This window comes from Anolis sagrei, chromosome 5 (genome assembly GCF_037176765.1).
Source record: "Anolis sagrei isolate rAnoSag1 chromosome 5, rAnoSag1.mat, whole genome shotgun sequence".
Taxonomy (NCBI): domain Eukaryota; kingdom Metazoa; phylum Chordata; class Lepidosauria; order Squamata; family Dactyloidae; genus Anolis; species Anolis sagrei.
The window spans coordinates 167,354,764-167,377,552 of NC_090025.1; the positions used below are offsets into that span (position 1 = coordinate 167,354,764).

At 43.9% G+C, this 22,789-nt stretch overlaps 1 protein-coding gene across 3 annotated transcripts in view; it reads right to left on the reverse strand.

The window, feature by feature from the left end:
• Nucleotides 1-13,178: 13,178 nt before the first annotated feature.
• The window catches only part of TOM1 (target of myb1 membrane trafficking protein), a 37,591-nt gene continuing 27,980 nt past the window's right edge, over nucleotides 13,179-22,789 (reverse strand). For 2 of the 3 annotated variants that reach the window (XM_060776950.2, XM_060776949.2), the window contains exons 12-16: nucleotides 21,263-21,338; nucleotides 20,438-20,500; nucleotides 16,341-16,400; nucleotides 15,055-15,094; nucleotides 13,179-14,281 (exon numbers count right to left, since the gene is read on the reverse strand). In XM_060776950.2, the coding sequence (XP_060632933.2) occupies nucleotides 14,133-14,281; nucleotides 15,055-15,094; nucleotides 16,341-16,400; nucleotides 20,438-20,500; nucleotides 21,263-21,338 (388 nt within the window). In that variant the 3' untranslated portion in view covers nucleotides 13,179-14,132. The remainder of the gene's footprint in view (nucleotides 14,282-15,054; nucleotides 15,095-16,340; nucleotides 16,401-20,437; nucleotides 20,501-21,262; nucleotides 21,339-22,789) is intronic. The other variant, XM_060776952.2, reaches the window with a different exon arrangement.

A 22,789-nucleotide genomic window follows, 5' to 3' on the forward strand; every position in this document is an offset into this window, starting at 1 on the left:
TCGAATCTGGGGAGCAGGATGAGCTTCCGCTGTTAGCCTGAGCTCCTGCCAACGTTGAAAACATGCAAACGTGAGGCTGCCGGAGTGGAAGTGAGGAAGCCGAGTGACGGACTGCCGCCGCTGAACCGCTGAGCCGCGGAGCCGCCGTTGCCGGACCACCGCCGCCGCCGGCCGCCGGGTGGGAGGGGCTGGGCGCCCCCTGGCCCCCCGCAACCGCGGCCGGGGAGAGTCATCGCTCGGCCTCTGCTGGGCTCGGCCTCTGCTGGGCTTCCGCACCGCTCGGCTTCTGCTGGGCCTCTGCTGGGCTGCTACTGGGCTCCTGGGCCGCTGGCCCGCTTTGTCATCAGGCGAACCCGCCTCCACCCTCCATCGTGGTCGAGCTTTACATCGAGCTCCCCAATCGGCAGCCGAGTCCGCCCCGTCTTTCATCTTCGGGCAAGTCCGCCCGCCGGCACAGAAGACCTCGTGCCGCCACCCTCCGCCAGGCTACCGCTGATCACCGAGAGGCCGAGTGCTGTCTGGCCTCACCTATCAGTCTACTAGACCGCCAAACCATCGCCACCACCAGCTGTAATTTGGAGAGGCCGGGTGTGGAGTCACCACCGCTGAGCCGCCGCCGCAGCCGCCGGTCCGCCGGTCCGCCGCCGCCACCACCCACCGCCGGCCGTCGGGTGTAGAGACCGGATGATCCTGGCCTCCGCAACTGCCGCCGGTGGGAAAGTCATCGTTGCTGAGCCCGCTGGGCTGTTGGGCCGCTGCTGGGCCGCTGAGCCGTTCCATCTCTGGGCGAGTCCGATTTCACCGAGCGCCAGCCGAGCTGCGTAGCCATTCCGTTAGATCTTTAAGCAGGCTTCTCCGCTGCTATTTACTGAGCAAAGTGGGACTAACCATCTGTGCTGCCCCACCCCCGAGTGATCAACTCCGGAAGCCTATCCGCTGGTTTACCAACCGTCTAGAGTCTCATTAGAGTCTCATTGGGGTCATAGCAATATTTAGTTATCTACCACCACTATATACGGGTAGTCGTATAATATCAACTAGCACTTTCCGATAGTCATCGTTGGTCATCGGTTATCATTGCAATAAGAATGATTCAGAACACCTAGGCGCCTACCATCTGCTGCTAGATCGCACCAGCACTTTCTCCCCTGCCCTGTCCCTCTGTGCCGCACTTTATATCACTAAGTAGAGCACTTTAGACCTAGCACTTTATTAATGTGCCTTTGAATGTGTATTGCTGCTAAGTAATTTACGATCATTCTCGCCCATTGACGGACTGCTCCTGAAATCCTTGCACTTTAAGAACTAGCTATACCAATACTACCATCCGTATCGCTGCTACCCATGTGGTCCCCTGCCCCCCTTTGGTTACTGTTTATGTTGCTTTGGTGTGGTGGAGGGGGCGGGAGTGGAGGTGCTCCGGAGCCTGGGACTGAGATTGTGGTAGGGAAGGGGGAGGAGGGGGAGGGGGGATGCTGGCAAGAACCAATAAACTTAACAACAAGCACAGGAGAAAGTACTCCTAGGGCTCATAACTGCGGCATGGAGGGGGGGAGGTGTTCCACTAGCCGAGGGGCCCCCATAGAGGTCGTGGTGGGAAGGAGGAGATGCGGGAGAAGGAGACCTCGAATTCGGCCTGATTCGGACCGCTTTTCCAAATTAATTATTCCCAATAGGTCTCCTAAGGTAATTTGGTGTAACCAGGTGAGCGGGCCCTCTGGCTTGAAGGTGGTGTTGTTGAACGCCAGGTCTGTCAACGGGAAAACAACTTGGATTCAGGACTTAATCCTGGAGGAGCGGGCAGATCTGGCGTGCATCACGGAGACCTGGCTGGATGAAGTGGGGGGCGTAAATCTCTCCCAGCTTTGTCCTCCAGGTTTCTCCGTGCAACACCAACCAAGAGCCGGAGGACGGGGAGGCGGGGTCGCAGTGGTCTATAGAGATACCATCCATCTAACCAGGAGCCCCATCCCGCAGACCACAAATTTTGAATGCGTCCACCTGAGGGTGGGTGACCGGGACAGAATAGGGATTCTGCTAGTGTACCGTCCACCTCGCTGCACTACAGTCTCCCTACCTGAGCTAGCGGGGGTGGTCTCGAGCCTGGCGGTGGAGTCCCAACGGCTTCTTGTGCTGGGGGACTTCAACATCCACGCCGAGGCAACCCTCACAGGTGCGGCTCAGGACTTCATGTCCGCCATGGCAACCATGGGGCTGTCCCAACAAATAACTGGCCCCACCCACTGTGCTGGACACACATTGGACTTGGTTTTCTGCCAGGGATGGGAGCAGGGTGGCGGTGTGGAGGAGTTGTCTATCTCTCCGTTGCCATGGACCGACCACTTCCTGATTAGATTTAGGCTCACTGCGCCCCCTAACCTCCGCAAGGGTGGAGGACCCATTAAGATGGTCCGCCCCAGGAGGCTAATGGATCCGAACGGATTCCTGACGGCTCTTGGGGAGTTTCCCGCCACCGCGGTAGGCGATGATGTCGAGGCCTTGGTCGCTCTCTGGAATGGGGAGATGACCAGGGCTATTGACATGATCGCTCCGGAACGTCCCCTCTCAAGTAACCGAGCTAAACCAGCCCCTTGGTTCACCGAGGAGCTGGCAGCGATGAAGCGAAAGAAGAGGGTTCTAGAGAGCGTGTGGCGATCAGACCCAAGCGAGTCAAACCGAACACGGTTTGTGTCCTTTTTGAGAGCATATGCCGCGGCAATAAAAGCCGCAAAGAAAACTTTCTTTGCGGCTACTATTGCATCTGCAAAGAACCGTCCGGCGGAGCTGTTCCGGGTTGTCAGAGGTCTTTTAACTCCCCCCTCTGGTGGGAGCCCTGACAACTCGGCAGCGCGCTGTGAAGCATTTGCTCGGGTCTTTGCAGACAAAGTCGCTTTGATCCGGTCCGGGCTGGACGCCACATTAGATGCAGTCTCTGTGGATGTGACACAAGCACCTGCTTGTCAGATTTTGTTGGATTCTTTTCAGTTTGTGAAACCCGAGGATGTGGACAAGGTACTTGGAGGAATGAGACCCACCACGTCCATCCTAGACCCCTGCCCATCCTGGCTTCTTAAGGAGGCCAGAGGGGGATTGGCTGAGTGGGTAACGGTGGTGGTTAATGCCTCCCTTCGGGAAGGCAAGATTCCAGCGAGCCTAAAACAGGCTGTTATAAAGCCGCTGTTGAAGAAACCATCACTTGACCCCACTAAATTGGACAACTTTCGGCCTGTTTCCAATCTTCCCTTCTTGGGCAAAGTCATGGAAAGCGTGGTGGCCTCACAACTCCAGGTATTCTTGAGAGACACGGATTATCTGGATCCGGCACAGTCTGGTTTCAGACCGGGACATGGTACCGAGACGGTCTTGGTCGCCTTAGTGGATGATCTGCGCCGGGAGCTAGACAGGGGGAGTGTGTCCCTGTTGGTGCTCCTGGACCTCTCAGCGGCCTTCGATACCGTCGACCATGGTATTCTTCTGGGGCGCCTTGCAGAGATGGGTCTTGGGGGCACTGCTCTGCAGTGGCTCCGGTCATTTCTGGAGGGTCGTACTCAGAAGGTGTTACTGGGGGACTCCTGTTCAACGCCGCAGCCGTTGACTTGTGGCGTTCCTCAGGGTTCCATCTTGTCCCCCTTGATGTTTAACATCTACATGAAGCCGCTGGGTGAGATCATCCGGAGTTTCGGGGTGCGGTGTCACCTGTACGCAGATGACGTCCAACTCTGTCACTCCTTCCCACCTGCTACTAAGGAGGCCGTCGAAGTCCTGAACCGGTGCCTGGCCGCTGTAATGGTCTGGATGAGGGCGAACAAACTGAAATTAAATCCAGACAAGACAGAGGTACTCCTGGTCAGTCGCAAGGCTGAACAGGGTATAGGGTTACAGCCTGTGCTGGACGGGGTCGCACTCCCCTTGAAGGCGCAGGTTCGCAGCTTGGGTGTGACCCTGGACTCATCGCTGAGCCTGGAGCCTCAGGTTTCAGCGGTGACCAGGGGAGCATTTGCACAGCTTAGGCTCGTGCGCCAGCTGCGCCCGTATCTTGGGAAGTCTGACTTGGCCACGGTGGTACACGCTTTGGTCACATCCCGCCTCGACTACTGCAACGCTCTCTACGTGGGGCTGCCCTTGAAGACGGTCCGGAAGCTTCAGCTAGTCCAGCGCGCGGCAGCCATGTTGTTAACGGGAGCTGGACGCAGAGAGCATACTACGCCCCTGCTGTCCCAGCTCCACTGGTTGCCGATCTGCTACCGGGCCCAATTTAAGGTGCTGGTGTTATCCTACAAAGCCCTAAACGGTTCCGGCCCAAAATACCTTGCAGACCGCATCTCGGCCTACGAGCCCACGAGGGCCTTGAGATCTTCCGGGGAGGCCCTTCTCTCGGTCCCACCTGCCTCACAGGCATGTCTGGCGGGGACGAGGGAGCGGGCCTTCTCGGTGGTGGCCCCCCGGCTGTGGAACACCCTCCCTGCTGAAGTTAGACAGGCGCCCTCCTTGATGGCCTTCCGTAGGGGCCTGAAAACATGGCTCTTCGAGCAGGCCTTCAATTGAGTTGTATTTGAATGACATTGGATTGAACTAGGACTACGAATTTGGCTATGACCCCAGGACTTGACGAAGCGGATTTTTAGTATAAGTATATGTTATGTTGTATTTGTCTGGTTTTGTATCGTCTTGACGCACTGTACACTGTCTTCTCTGTTGTTGTTCACCGCCCCGAGTCGCCCTCGGGCTGAGAGGGGCGGTCAATAAATGCAAGAAATAAATAAATAAATAAATATATACCTGTAGAATGCACAGGGTGGGAGAAAGAACCCTTGCCTGTTTAAAGCAAGTGTGAATGCTGGAGTTAGCAAAATTGAATTTGTATCTGAGTAGTCATGAAGATTGCAAAGTCAATCAGTGAGGGTATTTGCATAGAAATATCCTGGCCTTTTTTGCTGGAGGCATCTTCTGTTTGGCCCTTGATTGCTTGTTGTCTGGCGTTCTCAGTTCTGAGTGGCGTTCATTATTTACAGTCTTGATTCTGGTGTTTTTTAAACACTGGTAACAAGATTTTGTTCATTTTCATGGTTTCCTCCTTTATTTTTTTTTTGAAAGTATCCATATGCTTGTAGATTTCAGTGGCTTCTTTGTGTAGTCTAACACAATGGTTGTCAGAGTGGTCCAGAATGTTTGTGTTCTCAAATAATATTCTGTGCCCTGGTTGGTGTATCATGTGCTCTGTTGTAGCTGTCTTCACTGGCTTAATTAGTCTGCAGTGTCTTTCGTGTTTATAGATTTGTGTATGGGCACTGCATTTGGTGGTCCCTATGTAGGCTTATCCACAGCTGAACACTATAAGGTAGACTCCTGTAATTGTTAGAGGATCCCTCTTATCCTTTGCTGAATGTGGCATTTGTTAAATTTTCTCAGTGGGCCTGTATATTGTTTGTAGATTGTTTCTTCATCAGCTTCCCTATTCAGTCAGTGGTTCCCTTGATGTATTGTAAGAACACTTTTTCTCTAAGTAGAACTTTGTCTTTAATAATTACATTTAAATTGTTTATTGGAAATACTTTATAAATGATTTCAGAAGCTATCTTGAATGTGAGTCTGGGAGAAATGTACCATACAAATGCAATGCCAGATGACCTTGTACCAGGATGTATGGGGCCAATTCTATATGGTTCATCCAGTTGTGTGATTAATTGTGGGTGGCATCCAGAGAATGTGAAATCACCTTCATGCTGGTCAAAAGCGGTTGTACTGAACTTTCCCTAAATGTTTTCCTTTTCAAAACAACTTTGACCTCAAATAAGATGGAACTGTTTTAACTATGAACAGCAATATGTACAAGTAACAGGAAGGACACTGAAAGTCATCGTAGAGCAAACATTTCTAGCTGTCAGCACTTCAGAGATAACTTTTCCAGTTTAATTCACAGCATTTCTGAAAATCAAGAGATTAATGCCCAGTATTTGGAGCTGGAACAAAATCAGGGATTGTGTTTCAACTCTGAAGTAGTAGAAAGGTTGGTGAGCCAGAAGACTGTAGTAGTTTGAATCTTGGACTATATATCTGGAGACCAGAGTTCAAGTTGTTGCTTAGCCATGGAAATTCATTGGGCTTTGTGTGTGTGTGTGTGTGTGTGTGTGTGTGTGTGTGTTAGGAACGACTGGTGTGAGATAATTGGGTATCTGCAAGGATGTTGCCCAGGGGATGCCTGGATGTTTTACCATCCTGTGGGAGGCTTCTCACATGTCCCAGCTTGAGGAGCTGGAGCTGATAGATAGGAGCTCACCCTCCTCCCCGGATTTGAACTGCCGACTGTTTGGACACCAATCCTGCCAGCATAAGTGTTTAACTCATTGCACCACTGGACCTTCTCTCAGTCTCGGAGGAACGCAAAAACACACCTCCACAAGAAAATATTACGTTAGATTGTAAATTTGCCAAAAATCATAAACAACTGAAAGGTATACAACAACAAGAAACGATTACACCACTTTAGACTGGGAGTGGGCGGGATCTAAAACAACTAGGAATTGATTCTGGGTGCAGCTGTTTTGCTTGCCTGTTGTACATGTATTTATTTACCACACTTATACCCCGCCCTTCTCACCCCGAAGGGGACTCAGGGTGGCCTTGCAAAGGCAACAATTCGATGCCGCATATAAATATACATTGATATACATAAGTACATACAGCTACTGTGGGATCATCTACAGCAGAATCACATTCTTTCCAAGGTTAAACTTCATTGTTTACCACAAATACAATGCTGTAATACAATGCTGTAACCCAACAGTTGGTTTTCATCATTTTCCCAGTGCAAATTTCACAAGGCAATGTCCCAGCTAACTAGAAGACAAAAAATGGGGGACTGGCCTGGACTCCCATAAAAATACGTTGTAAAAAGGAACTCCTTTGTCAGAGGCATTTTAACCTGAGATATACCTGTATTATTAATTTGTAAAAATGTTTTAAATGGTAAAGGCAGTATGTTAAAGCTCCTGATGGCAAGTTTGCACTTACTTATATGTTCACAGTCAACATTGCCAAAGTCAACCATCATTAAAATCATGAGCCATCAGTTTTATATTTAAAATTGCTTAAAGTATGCATTATCTTTCAAAGAAAAAAAGTTTGATATCATACTTCTGCTTTCTGAAACTGAACAATGAAGCAGGGCAGTGCCCTTTTCTCTACTTTCAGAAACACAATAGCTTTTTGGTAACATTAGGGCAGTAGAAAGAGTAAATCTGCCCATTGTATTCAAAACATAACATAAAAAGAATAGGATAAAAATGCTAGAGAGAAGAATGCATGCTTCATGTTAAGGAACAGCTATTCAGAGTTCCCACACCTTCCCCTGATTGGCTGGAAAAGTATGCATTAACTTAAAAAGAGAAGTTAATGGCGAGGATCCAAGCCAGAGTTGCCCGGGGTTCCCTTGACATCATAGCCTACAGGAGGAGATTCCTGTGGCAGAAACAGCAACAGCTGGTGGTTGGTCAGTTCAAAGAACCAATCCATTCCAGAGATGACCCTTGGGAGGGTACAGTCCATGAGGAAATAATGATTTGGATATTCCAATTAATCACTGATTAACTTAAGTGTCTGGTTCCATGTGAGACAAAGGTGCAAGACCCAGTAGACAATCAAGGGCTTGGCTACTGGCATAGAGAATCAATGAATTCATACCTACTAAGCCCCTTCTCCCACAGGAGTGGCAGACTCTCGGCCTCAAGTTAAATGGACAAACATCTTGATCTTATTTTGTTGCTGAAGATGGTTATCTACAATGGGAAGTTGCTGCTAACTGTGAGAGAAATAAGGTTGAACACTGTGAAAGGCATCCACTGCATGGCTATCAGCCTCCTTCCAATAGACTCAAATAAAGCAAAAGCTTCATGAGAGCCACCACTCCTCTTAATGTTCCCCCAGTAACAGCAAGAGTATCCCTCTAGGCAGCTAAACCAGGAAATCCCAATTGGATGCCTCCCCACCCCCCAGGGTCTGCCTCTAGGGGCAAACCAAGAATGGGCAACTTGGAAGCCCCTGAATGGACTCAGAAATGGAATGAGCAGATCAAAAGACAACTTCACAAAACGGCACTAAAAGAAACCCTCACCTTGTGTGACTGTGGAACGGAACTGACAACTCCGCATCTGTATGCTTGTCCCCAGTGTCCTCCTCATGTACAGAAGAATTGTTTGGGGCTACAGACAATGCGGTAGCTGTTGCCTGTTTTTGGTCAAAAGATATTTAGCTGCTTGTGCTCCTTTTATTTTTATCAGTTTTATACTAATTTTGCAATGCTTTTGATATTAAATAAATAGCTAAATCTATCTACATACACATATAAAGATTATCTGACTTGGGAAATAGCTGGAGAGATCCTGGCCATCATCTCCTTTCCCAAGGGTTTATGTAAATTTGGAGCGCGGAGAGATGACTGCCCCCTAGATACATTTTGATATATTTCATTTTATACAGTTGATACCCCTAGGAAGTGACACTACATAAAAGATACAAATGATACAAAAATCATCAAATTCATACATTATTAAAGGGTTAGGTTTGATAGAGTTTGTAGGGTACAGCTGTTGCTAGGGCCATTCCAAAGCCTCTAGTGCCATAGCATTTTGCAATTCCGGGTCTGCGGAAAAGGTTTTAATAAAAAAGAAAAAAAATCATATTGTTTGCTTGAAGTCTCTTGATGTTCTATAAATCTTGGAGGGGGATGCTGTGGCTTGACAACAGTTGCATGATTGGGATACCCATAGGTGCTTCCAAGTGGAGGATCCTAGTGTTAACAGATTGTGCAGTCATTCCACTTTTTCCTTTTGGATAGATTTTTTGTATGTACAAAGAAGCTGTTGGAAAATACAAAAGGATCACACAGAGGAGACAATGATATAACTGAAACAGCCTTGGATTTTGTTGTATTTAAGGAAGCATCCTGCTCTCTTTGCATTATAGAACTCTGCTGACATCTGCTGGTTTACTTTGGCTGTACCTATACTGTAGAATTGAAACAGTTTGACTCCACTTAAATACCCATGTCTCAATGTTACAGAATCATGAAAGTTCCTAGTTTTATTGGGTTGTTGTAGATTTTTTCAGGCTATATGGCCATGTTCTAGAGGCATTCTCTCCTGACGTTTCGCCTGCATCTATGGCCAGCATCCTCAGAGGTAGTGAGGCCTGTTGTAACTAGGAAAATGGGTTTATATATCTGTGGAATGACCAGGGTAGGACAAAGAACTCTTGTCTGCTGGAGCTAGGTATGAATGTTTCAACTGACCACCTTGATTAGCATTTGATGGTCTGGAAGTGCCTGGGGCAATCTTTTGTTGAGAGGTGATTAGATGTCCCTGATTGTTTTCCCTCTGTTTTGCTGTTGTTCTAGTTTTATGTTTTTAGCCTTCTCTACCAAAGAGTGCTGATGCTTTACCAAACTATGACTCCCAGGATTATATAGCATTGCACCATGGCAGTTAAGGTGATGCCATATAGATTCCCCCTTGGTTGTGTATATACTTTCTTTTTAATAGTAAAAGGACAAAGGCCTGCCAAAACAAAAAAGTCATCACTTTGTTTAGAGCATTGTAGAAATGCAGAACAGAACTTGGAACATTACTTTAAAACTCATTTGCTCTTATTAAAATAATGGAAAAGTGAGCATACTGCATGTGTTGATAAGTTGCTTATTATTTTTCCATTACTGCCATTAGTACAAAAGTCAAATACGGAAAGAAAATCCTGCCAAAATGCATCTGAGAAATGCTTCTAGAAACAGACTTCTGGAAGTAACTAGAAACCATAATTTATGGTAAACAATATAGCTTCTTTTTGTCATTCAGATGAGCTTTAATGGATTTGCTATATTTAATTTTTAATTGGTCTAATCTTTCAAAGCTGAACTATCGATCCACTGTAATAGTCATTTCAACAAATGAATGTGGGATACCATCAAGGCTACTTCTACTATAACAGTCTACCCTTGGTATGGGCCTTTTCTCTTCCTACTTTATTTTTATGTTTTATTGTTAGTTTGTTTATCCGATTAATCAATTGCTTCCCTCAATCTCTCACACACATTTTCACTTTCACTTTCTAGCTCATAGTAGCACACAAACCAACAAAACACATACACCCACAGTTAGGATTGCAGCTCCCAGATTCTCCAGTTACTTTAAAGCCCTAAATGGTTCGGGCCCTACCTATCTCCGCGATAGCATCTCTCCTTTAAACTAGCGTGGACTCTACCAGGGAGATCCTCCTCTCACTCCCACACTGTCCCAAGTGCAGTTGATAGGGACGGGGTAGAGGGCCTTCTCAGTGGTGGCCACCCCACATTTGGAGCATCCTCCCCAGGGAGACAAGACAGGCCCCATCACTGTCTTCCTTCCGCAGAGACCTAAAGACTTGATGGTTCTAGCAGGCCTTTGATAATGATTAGCCCCAGGCCCTACCCTGGCCATCAGTTAGGTCCCTGCTCTGCACTTTACCCACTTCCCTGGTCCTCTGCCACCTCCTGGTGCTAGCCCTGGCCCAGACCTTTTATAGTTGCTCTGTAGGCCTTGGAAATGAGTAGCCCCAGGCCCCACTCTGGCCATCGGACCTAGCTTTGCACTTTACCCACTCCCCCGGCCCCATGTTACTTTCCTGCACTAGCCCTGGCCCAGCCCTTTCATAACTATCTAGACCCTCTTTGAAATTCTGGCCATTGGTAGCTTAACTTTGCACTATCGAATAGTTTTGGAACTGGTTTTTAAATGTATACGATTGTGCTAATAGTTTTATGTCTATGTTTGAAATGGTTGCTCTGTATATTCCGTGTTGGTAATTGAATGCTTTGGCTATGTGGAAATCACTCTGAGACCCTTAGAGGAGATAGAGCAGCATACAAATAAAGTTTTATTATTTTATTATAGTATTACTTTGCTTTGTGGATTCTTGGAATGATAGTCCAAAACTAACTTTCCAAAGCTGTAGATAAAGCTACCTTTTGGCAGAAAAATTATGGGAGCAAGGACTTTAACTAATCTAATTATACATAGGCAGGATAGCCAAAATAGTGCAGGATTATGAGAATAGATTGTTGGCACAATCGAAGAGCATACTTACACCTCCTTACTCTTTTTAGATCAATGGTTTTCAATGTGTGGTCCATCCAATCTTACACTCTAGCTCCCAGGATCTCTCACCATACTGCTTGGAGCTGTAGGAAACTGAAACCCAAAACATCTGGAAGGCTGTTTGAAAGGTCAGAACTTTTCCATTGATTTTAGTCAACATCTGAGGCTGTATTTCATTTTAGACCTTGGATTGGGGTTCTTACAGTTGATCATTAAGGTGATTGGCAAATGCAGACCTATGACCACTACAGCAGACAATGGTCTCCTGCTCCAGCCATTTATTGGTAGATTCCAAGATGACAAAAGTGTTCACAGGATGTGATCACAATGTTCTACCTGCTCATGCTTCTTTGGCCACTCGAGGAGGCACCTGTTCCTTGGGGATGCTTTCAGTACATTACTTGCAAGATATCATACATTGCTAGATACTTCTGAGTGCAACTTCCTCAAGCAACAACTACAAAGTTCTCATTATGGAAGTGTTGTAGTTCAGCCAGCTGCTGCTGCTGCTGCTGCTGCTGCTGATGATGATGGGGGGTTTGGGAGTGCAGGGCCTGATGCTTCAGGAGGTGCTCAGACAGAGGGGATATTGGAACGGGATGGTGATTTGGAATTAGATGTTGCTCCTCTGTGTGAAAGTGAAATGATTTTAGAAGCTGACAGGCAGAGAAGGGAGGAGGACGTGAGTTCACCCGATGAAGGGGGGGGGGGGGTTAGACAGAGAATCAAGGCTGCTCCTGCAGGGGAATAAATCCAGGTGCAAGCAGAGCCATGGGTAAGAGAGGCAGAGACAGGCTTCTCAAGGTCAACTGAATGCCTTCATGCATTGCTATCTTTAATTAGGGAAAGGAAGCTGTTTGGTTTCAGATCAAGAAATGTTACAAATGGGAGTGAGAAGCTCCTGCTTTTTTCCTGGTTATGTTTTAGTTTCAGGCCAAGTTTTGCTACCAGTGTTGAGGATTTTACCTATGGATTCAAGTTCTTGTTTTGTTCCTTATTTTTTGGATTAATGTTCAAGCTTTAACCTTTGTATTGGAGATTTATCTTTTGCTTTTTGGGACTTATTTTTTCTTCATATATTTGGATTTTTACTCTTTTGCTGTGTGTTTTATCAATAAACTGTTTATTATTTTGTTTGGCTTCCTGGTGAGTGCTTAGAGCAAGCTGAACTCCTGCTGAGGTGCAACAAGAACAACAAGAGAATAAAGGTAAGGCCTATCGAAGGTTTGTTTCACCTTCTTATAGCAATACAGGAGTTGGTTTGATTGGGTAAAATCTTCCAACAAGCAGACAGACCATCTCTATACATTCCTCTCCTCTCTTCATTCCTGAAGCCTCCTGGCAACATTCTTCCTTAGGGTTAAATTGCTTTTCATTTTTTACATATGCTAATTCAAGAGTAGCAAACATATAGCTAGCAATTAAGAATCCTACATAAATCCAGCTAGCTAAACAAAATAATTAGCTTTCTTAGTTAAGTTTCAAAAATAATTTCCCAAGTGCTGAGTTTTGCATTCCCACTAGGGCAGACAGAAAACAAGGGAGGGAAAAGAAATAAATCTATGTTCCAACATCATGAATTTTGTAATCAAAATAATTATGTAAATTTATCCATTATCTTACCCTGCACAGATGTTCCCAAGTGAGTATCTCCCTATTTCCTTGCCATGCAGCTTGGACTGGTCGGGTCTAATGCAGAGAAGGGGAATATTTTGCCCTCTAGATTTTGATAGACAGAAACCCTTAGCTAACACTACATAATTCAGGTAATTGTCCAAAGGTGAGGGATCACAGGAGTTGCATTCCAACAGTATCTATTGTATGAAAATATATTCCCACTTACCTAACCTAGTATATTGGAAGCTATAACCAATTAAATACAAATGCCGTCTGTTCTGAGCAAGGCAATCAATTTTCCCTCTATGTTTGCACTCACCCAAAAGGAAATCAGCTAAGAAGATATCCTCATCCTCTCATGAGCCTCTCATTTAGAAACCTGACCAGATTGTATTCATTTTATCAAGAGCTCAAATGTCACAGAATACACACACACTCTTTTGAATTCAAAGATGTTTTGGTTGTTGTTTTTAATATGGAATATAAAAGGCAGGTCTTCCAGTTACATGGAATAATTAATCACTTCAACCATTTCTGCACCTGCCAATCTGTAACACAGGAAATCCACAGGTATTCTCTGATAATACACAAAGAATTCAGCCCTCATGGTAAAGGAGAAATGACCAGAAAGACCTCTAAGGGCAAAGACTATGGTGAGAACAAAGAAGTCATGATCAATAAATGCTATGAATTGTTTTCAAAGAGAAGATCTTGTCTTTGGGATGTTCCAGCTCTGAAGAAAAGGAAAAAGCCGGCCTTGGAAAAATTAAGTACTGCCTAACACCCCTTTCTTTGATGCTCCAGAAGACTGGTACCTGAACTGGCTACTTGCATGGCCAACAGGCAGCATTTTCAAAGAAGTGCTTACACAACAGGAAGAGATGTAGGAGTGGCCAGATGGATGTTGCTGCCCCACTTCCAAGGGCACTCTCTTGCCACTGCAAACTATCCAGATTCTGTGGTACAGAGGACACACAGTGTTTAAAATTCAAGTGCAGCCACTTGTGAGACTGGTAAGAAATTACAAATCCCACTCCCAATTTTCAGCATGGTTTTTACAGTCTTTTCATTGGGAAAGGAAAAAATGGAGTAACGGAGAACACATTCAGTTTGCTTAAACCACACAAGAGAAACACCAAATCCATCAACTCATCTGGCAACACATTTGGCAGCTTTGCAACCCCTTCCCAGGACTCATTTCTCTCATGTCCCCCCAATGCAATAATGATTAATCTAACCCCAAAGCAGCCTAGAAAGGGAGGCAGGAAGTAAGGAAGGGTCCCTTCCCCTACCCACTCCCCTCCTGGTTCTCCCGCTCCCACCGAAGAAGGGGGAGTGTAGTGCAGCACACAGGTCCTCTTGTAACCACAGCACACCAGTCCTCAATAGGGCTCATAAAGCAAACATGGCATCTTCTTCCTTATCCTTCTTCCGGTGAGGCCCAGAACTGGTGGAAGGTGGAGGAACCCCAGTGGAGGGACTGGGAACTGTGGGTAGCCGGTCAGCCACTTTTGCTCGCTCTTCCAGGAACTTGTCAAACTCTGGAAAGAGAGAGCATGCAGAGAATTGTAAGAAAAATGAAGGAATCAAATCAGAAGAATCCTGAAGAGTACTCCCTATTTTGTGGCAGCCATATTCATGTTTCACATTAATTTTAGATACTTATGAATTCTATAGTTCAAGCCATCCAGTCCAACTTCTGCCATATAGGAATAAACAATCAAAGGACTTCTGACAGCTGACCTGAACCTCCAGATCAGGAGACTTAACCACACTCCAAGGAAGCAGCATATTCAAGTGTCAAACAGCTTTGACGGTTAAGAAGTTTTTCCTAATGTTTAGGTGAGAATCTCTTTTCTTGTCATTTGAACCCATTGCTCCATGTCTTAGTCTTGGGAGCAGCAGGAAACAGGCTTGAAACAGGATGTTTTCATACATCTACAGACATGGGCATGATAGATAGAGAACATCTTATGTCCACATGAATAATGATAATAATATAATAATAATAATAATCTTTATTTATACCCCACCACCATCTCTCCAAAGGGGACTTGGGGCGGCTTATATGAGGCCAAGCCCGATAATACAATTACAGTAAAATGCATACAAAACGGCAAAAATAACATTGCAATAAAATAAATGAAAAATAAAAATGAAATAAAACAGTGCAAAATACAAAGAAAAAACAAACACAGTGGGCGGGCCAAATGTACGACAGAAAATGATAAAATCTGGGAGAGATAACAATGAAAAGGATATATTTGTAAGGGAGGAGCATGTAGGGCTCCTCCCTTACTTGAGAGTAACTTACCTTCACTGGTGACACCCTTTGGATCCACTGCCTCATCTCCCTAAGTGGAGAGAACAAAAAAACAGTATGAGAATCATGGAATTTCAAATAAATTGTGTAGACAGAGAAATTCATTCTGATCAAGGCAGGGATCTGCAATAAGTTCACTTGTTTTAGCTTCATCACCCATATAAATAGAAATAAGGTAGAATTTCAAAGATGTAACGGGTTGGGATATGGCTAGGTGATCAGTTTAATTGGACCATGGGTGTTAATATATAGCCGATTTTCTCATAGGAAGATAACTGATCCATATAGCTCAATATGACGTACAGAGAGCAGGTACAGAGGGCAATAGTCCTGCTTGAAGTAGGCTGCACTACACTGTTTAAGGTAATAAAACTGGTCAGAAAATTACAACGGGAAGTGATTTATAGGTTTATGGCAGGTTTAGGATGAGTTGGATTTGGTGGGTAGGGGGCTTTTCAAAAAGGTACTGGAGTCAGCCATCCCAATTTAATGATGGAGCTTTGGAGGTGCTGATCCAGGAGCTTTAAGAAGGATGGTAAAACCTAGGTGGCTGCAACCTGTCCTTGGACTCATATTTCTGGGGACTGAACCAGGACATTTCACATGTAAACACTTGTGCTCTACTGTTGAGCTATGGTTCCTCCCCTGCCCCCCCCCCCCCCAACATATCTATGTACAGCCAGTCCCCCAATTACAAACATCTGACTTACAAATGACTCATAGCTAAGAACGAGAATGAGACAAGAAGTGAGATAAATCTACTTTTTGGAAGAGATATTCACTCCTGAAAGATTTTCCATGGGGAAAAAGTGTCTTAACTGAAGTGTTATCCCCAATTCTTGTTTCCACAACAAGCCAAATTTTTCAAAATCTAATTATCACAGGAACGAAAAGTGAGGTGAAATCTTCTCAATGGGCACAGACAGCAAAACAAACACCACGGGGGGGGGGGGGGGGGGGTAACAATTCCTTATGCTATCCAAAGCATATATATGTATCTCTCTCTCTCTTCCTGTTTATATATGTATGTATGTATGTATGTATGTATGTGTTTACGTATATGCATGTGTGTGTGTATATCTGGATGGATTCACATCTTAAAATACATGTGTGTGTGTGGATATATATGCTGGATGGAGTTACACCTAAAAAAATACCTGTTCTGACTTACCCACAAGAACAAACCTACAGAACATATCTTGTTTGTAACTTGGAGAATGCCTCTACATAGTAAATTCTTAACTGATATAAAGATGTGATCCAACTCCATTACTTACCACATCAGTGGAGAGCCACTGCTCAATATCCTCCATATGTGTAGCTTGGGGGACAGGAATCTGACAAAGGAGGAAAAAGGAACAAGGCAGAGAATAACAAGGAGAATCATGGACCAAAAGTACTCTTTTCTCTTTATCATCCATGGAACTGAAAGCCAGTTCAAAAGACATGTTTTTCAATCAAGAAAACTTTCAGAACCCACCCCTAATATAGCTTCCTGCTAAAGCATAATTTGGCAATGCTATTTTGGGGAAACTATTCCCACAACTCTAAAGCCAGCATATTCAGTGGTGAAGATGGCTAAGGTATTCTTGAAATTTTCATTAAAAGTAACTTTGATAAGGCATGGCAACACCAATTAAAAATAATTAATCATGCTTATTTCTATGTCTCTGGCTTGGTCTTGCTTTCCAGAGGGCTGATTTTAAATGTTTCCCACATTCCTTTAAATTTTTATGATGTCACAAGGGCAAGATATTTAGAATTGTTATCACTCAAATGCAATCAAGTGCAATTTTTTGGGTATAGCTTGTGCATCCATTGGTTTTTTTAGATTTAAATATCACAATGTGGAAAGAAGGGAAAGGATCATATAGGTCATAAGCACAGTTAAATTTTGCGCAAGGAAAAGTGCATTTTTGCAGAACATTTTTGAAAATTGCAACAAACTGCCTGCAACATGGTGTACTAAATTTCAGATAGTCAATAGTCAATTCAGATAGTCAATAATGAGATGTCCAAAGAGAGGGAGAGTGTGTACTTAAAGTTTCTGAACACTTCAGGACACAACGTCATATTCTGCAAATTTTCTTCTCTATAGAGAGGAGGCAAATGTCGTAACTGTTTACAAAGCAGAATTTACACATACTGAACCACATTCCAATGACAAAGAAAAAGTGCCTTTGTGTGTTTGCCTTGACTTCCTGACGTTAATGTTGTTTAATATTTTCTCTTCGGTAGGCACACAATTATTAGTCGAACAGGACTGCCCTGGTGCTGACATGTCAGACCTTTCAAGGCTTTTTCACCCATTTGCTCTCGCTCTTCATGTTATTTTACATGTAACTTTTACTCTGAGTGAAATTCACAAAAGGTGTAAAGGCCCAGGATTATTCTGACCTCTCCCTTTCACACTGAAATGTGTGAAATGAAAAGAAACTGCTATGTTTCCATCTTCATTTGGCAAAATATCCTATAGTCTGTGACAAACCAAGGGCTGTTAGACTGAAAGATTTGTTCTGCATAGTCTAACTTATTTAAATGGAAGCAACCACAGAAGGTTCTCCCATACTTTGGCATAATCCTAGGCACCCGAATAGCCCACCTATCTTCAGCCAGCCTCTGTCCAGATGCTCAGACAGACTTACGAAAGAGAGACTATATTTAAAACAAACAGAAGCAAATGGCCATCACATTTTTGCTATATAAATAATAAATAAAAACTTTATTTTAGGAGGGAGCAAGCTTGTTTTCTGTTTCCCTTGAGACCAGGATGCAGAACAATGGCTTCAAACTACAGGAAAAGAGATTCCACCTGAACATTAGGAAGGACTTCCTGATTATGAGAGCTGTTCAGCAGTGGAACTCTCTGATCCAGAGTGTGGTGGAGGCTCTTTCTCTGGAGGCTTTTAAGCAGAGGATGGCCATCTGTCGGAGGTGCTTTGAATGTGATTTTCCAGCTTCTTGGCAGGGGATTGGACTGGATGGCCCATGAGGTCTCTTCCAACTCTATGATTCTATGATTTATATTCTGCCTTATCTTCCTGATGCTTGTGTTATTTGAGGTAACTGACTGCTGCTGTTGGTTTGTGACTAGATGGACCTGGATTAGATCCAGGAAAACAATCTGTGTACATTGGCATAGGAAATTAAGCTATACAGGCACACACTGATGTTTTAGGCAACAACTAAGACCTACGAAATTATATTTTGGACTGAAATTGATGGGATGATGCACTATAATGCCAAAAACATGAAAAAGGGGTAGGCATAAGGTGATAAAACTCTCACCATTCTAAAACTGGTCCCTGTGCCAAATCAAGTATTTGAGTTTGAAAAAGTGAATATTGTCTCCATACCAAGAATGTTCAAATGTGAGATCTTTTCCTTTCACAACACAACTGAATAGTACAGAAGTAATCTCTCCCAAACCCCTGGTATAAAGCAAAAGCAGCTGGCACAAATCCAGATTTCTGAATGCAATAGAAAACATCAACAATAAAGTAAACAAAGAAGGACCATCAATTGCTCCCACAAGTGACCTTAAAAAGAAGTTCCTGGTATTTAGTGCAGTTAAATTTGTGGATCCTTTGCTGCCAAAGTGATGAAAAGGAAGAGAGCAACCCAAAGCGATAGTTTTCTTCTTGCCCAAGAAAAGATTGTTTAAAGCTAATATCCAGAGCTATTCCTAAACCAATCTCTTTCCTCTGTCAAGGTAAAGCTCTTCTCACTCTTTCCTCATCAGACTTATTACTGTAAACTGGAGAGGGACTTATGGAGAAGAGGCATAATTTAGGATTATGCCAAAATCTCCGTTATCCTCAGAGCTTTCTTGAACAGAAGAGAGAGATGCTTATTTATACAAGAAAGCTGGAACAATGCATGGGGACACATTTGACAAGGCATCTCAATTGGTATATTTGTGTAGGTGTCGTACAATTTGGACTGAGAACTTTGGAATGACAGGCGGCCTAATGCTATTGATGTTGCTAGGATACATTCAATCCATGCTGGCATTTACAAAGAGTTGTGGGGACAGTCTTCAAAGAGGGAAGACAATTAGGAGATGATGTTTAGAAAACCACAATAAAGAAAAATATGTAATATTTAAGAAATCCTTTATTGGGACACAAAAAGAGGTAGCCACTTACTGACACTCCTTTACTCCACTGGCAATCCTCCTTGTTTCGAAAACAGCTATACAGTCTAATGTATATCAGTGTTACTTCTGCAGTCTCTAGATAGTGTGCAATGCTAGTGTTATATAAAGTAGCAAGGATATGCTCTATTCAGAGACTACAATTTTTGTCATATTAAGGTAAGCAAGGATGATCATACTTTACTCCCACTTTTTTTCCCTTCATGTCAGGGGCAACTTGAGAAACTGCAAGTCGCTTCTGGTGTGAGAGAATTGGTCATTTGCAAGGACCTTGCCCTGGGGATGCCTGGATGTGTTACCATCCTTTGGGAAGCTTCTCTCATGTTCCCGCATGAGAAGCTGGAGTTCACAGACAGGGCTCACCCTGCTCCCCAGATTTGAACCGCCGACCTTTTGGTCAGCAGTACTGCTGGCACAAGGGTTTAATCCATTGCACCACTGGGGGCTCCTGCTAATGTTGCTGGACAGGATCTACTACGACACATGTCAAACTCAAGACCCGTGGACTGAATCCAGCCAGTCATGTCATTTTATGTGACCTTCCAGATGCTGGGCTACAGCTCCTGTAATAAATCATTGGACATCGTGACTAGAACTGATGGGAGTTGTGTTGTAGTAATATCTGAAAGGCTGCAGTTTCTTCTGTTTACTCAAGATAGTGGGGTGTATTGTGTGTGACTTAAAAATTGCCTTTAACCTCAGAGCAACTAGTGCTGTTGCGTTGCGATTCCCATTGTTCCCAGTCTGCATAGGGGATAACCAAACATGATGAAAGCTGCCATTCAGTAACACCTGCGTACCCGAACTGGGTAGAAACTAAAAAGTATTGACTACAATGTCAAAAAATTGTAATTGCCCTCTGTATTCATGGATTCAATGGCCCATTGAAGACAACCATAAGTCTGATGTGGCCCTTGATGAAATGAGTAGGACACTCCTGTCCTATGACATTCCTGTGGCAATCTTGACTATGGATATTCACCAACATCTAGAGGGCCGATAACTCTACAACCCTACAATAAGTTGATAAGGATGAAAGTCTGTATTTTCTTGATTGCTTTCACTGTTACTAACATTTCCCACATCCAGGTATCTTACTGGAATGTTTTCCCTGGTTTCCAGTCTAGTCGGTGTTTGTCCCCATACACTGTTCCATCAGCTCCACACCCTTGCGTAGCAGCCTCTAATCTTGACTTTCCAGCAGAGACACATTCTCACCATTCCTTGGCGCATCATCCAGTTTGAAATGGGGGCTTCATCGGTGGATGCACCTGGCTCCAGCTAGTTAAGAAAAAACTTGCTTTGAAAAGTGGGAAAGTGTGGGGCAGGGCGGGAGGGCAGGCAAGCAACCTCCCTGTTTATGCACCTAAAAAGGAGACCAGACTTCTACAAATGCAATCTGATGACTGTGGCATCATAAAGACAGACCAGCTTCAAGCTGATGATAGATCTATCAATGAAACATAATAATCTATAGTCTCTGGATGGATCCACCCTGTGTTATTACTAACCTATATTTTCATACTTGCTGAGAATAGTTTAGAAGGTTCTTGTCTTTCTCCTTATATATACTTAAGAATGAACTGTCTGAAACAGGCATAATTTTTCATTTTTATTGCCTTTGCCTGAATTATATATTTGGTGCTGTTGTTGACTGCTTTAGGAACAATCATGTGAAAAGGGTGCATATGCCATTAATATCCCAAGTACAAACAGGTGCATCCAAGTCATTCATCTCTTTTCACCATGGGGAGGTAGATAGACATGTTGTCACTATGTGGGTGAAACACTGGGGATAAATGAAAGCCTCAGTTTAGATATGAAGTACATGTTGAAATACAGGAAGGCAATGTATCAATATCTAAAGCAACTGATGAATGGACTAAACAATGTTTGATATCAGCCTTTTCCAGTTGTTCCCTGGAGGTAATGCAATTCTAATTCAAGTGGAGGGTAAAAGGATGATGAAGGCTGATTTATATGAAATTTGGGTAGTTTGTTATAATTAGCTCTTGTGGAAAATCTTTACAGATTACTACTCACCGCTCCTGTATTCTGCTGCCTGGCATCCAAGGCTCCAGCTAGTCCTTTTGTGGCTAGAGGGTCTTCATACTTTACTCTGAAAGAGAAAACATATCTAAGCAGAGAGTCTGTTGAAGATTGCAGGAACCTGCATCCCCTCTGAAGTCATAAACATAAATATTGTCATTTTTATGGGAATATGTTAATCAATATTTGAATAAATGGATAATAATACCAAACTGAGAATGGGAAAATGTGATTTTCTGGAAGCATTGCACAATTGTTTAACTTTATTTTGTAAGCAGCACTAGAAACTTCTCTTAAAATGAAAGCTGTGATTCTCACACATATTACAGCTATGCTGCAGCAGAACTATATGATACAGATAGGTTTGCATTTACCTTTGTTCTATTCTATGCAAGCACATAATGCTAATTCACATTTCTATAATAATAATAATAATAATAATAATAATAATAATAATAATAATATGTTTTTGTCTAATAATAATAATAATAATAATATGTTTATAACCCGCCCTATTTCCCCAAGGGGACTCAGGGAGGTTCTTTGTCTCAGGAGACGCTTATTACGGAATATGAGTTGCAGTTGTTCTTGGGCACAGATAACACAGCCCTGCAATGATAAACCTTTTCCAATATTGTAGTTGTTCTTTTGAGTGCTGAATATCAGAAAACAAAATAAAGCTATGTATTATGTCACACACAGTTCTTTCAAAAATCTCATTACCAATTCAAATGCTAATTTTAGTCAGTCATATCTTGCAACATAGAAACATCAATACAATATAAGAAATAATTGTTTGTGGTGGAGCACATCAGAGGACACTTTGGGATTTAGAAAGCCAAATTCCTATAAAACCAGAAGTTTTGTTTAAAAAAAATTAAGACCCTCAATGCCGTAGCCCTGTGAACTATTCCTGATCAACCAGGGCATGCACAAATGCAGAAATACTATGGCATTCAAATATATTCTCAGAGAAACAATTTCATGTGCGTAGAGACCCAATGGCTCCATGCCTCAGTTTAGACTGTATACCGCCACACCCTCTGTCCTCAACCTCTCATTGATGCAGATAATGTCTTACACAGATAAGCCAAACTTCCATGGGGTGACGATGTGCCAGCAGTGAGATGCCCCAGGCCATGTTTCTGCCCCTCCCATGGTCATTGAGAATTGTTCCCTTTCAGAGCCAAGGGATTAGGCCACCTCTGTTCAAATTTTTCAAAGAAGTGCTCGTCAGTGAAGGGTCCGCTGTGCACGATGGCGTCAATGACGAAGAAGAGTGCTACCACCATGCCGCTGATGAGGCAGAATGGCAGGAACGGTTTAAGCTGTTGCCAGAAATTCCACGCACAGATGTTCATGAGGTTCTGGGGAAGACAGAAGTCCAGGTCCTGTAGTTGCCCACAAAGGGGAGGGAATCTCTATCAAGCAGCAAAGCCACAGGAAAAAAAGGTCAGCCAATGTGTGAGAGAGCAATAGAACAGATAGTCCCAAGCTGGCAAAAACACTGAAGTGCTAGGC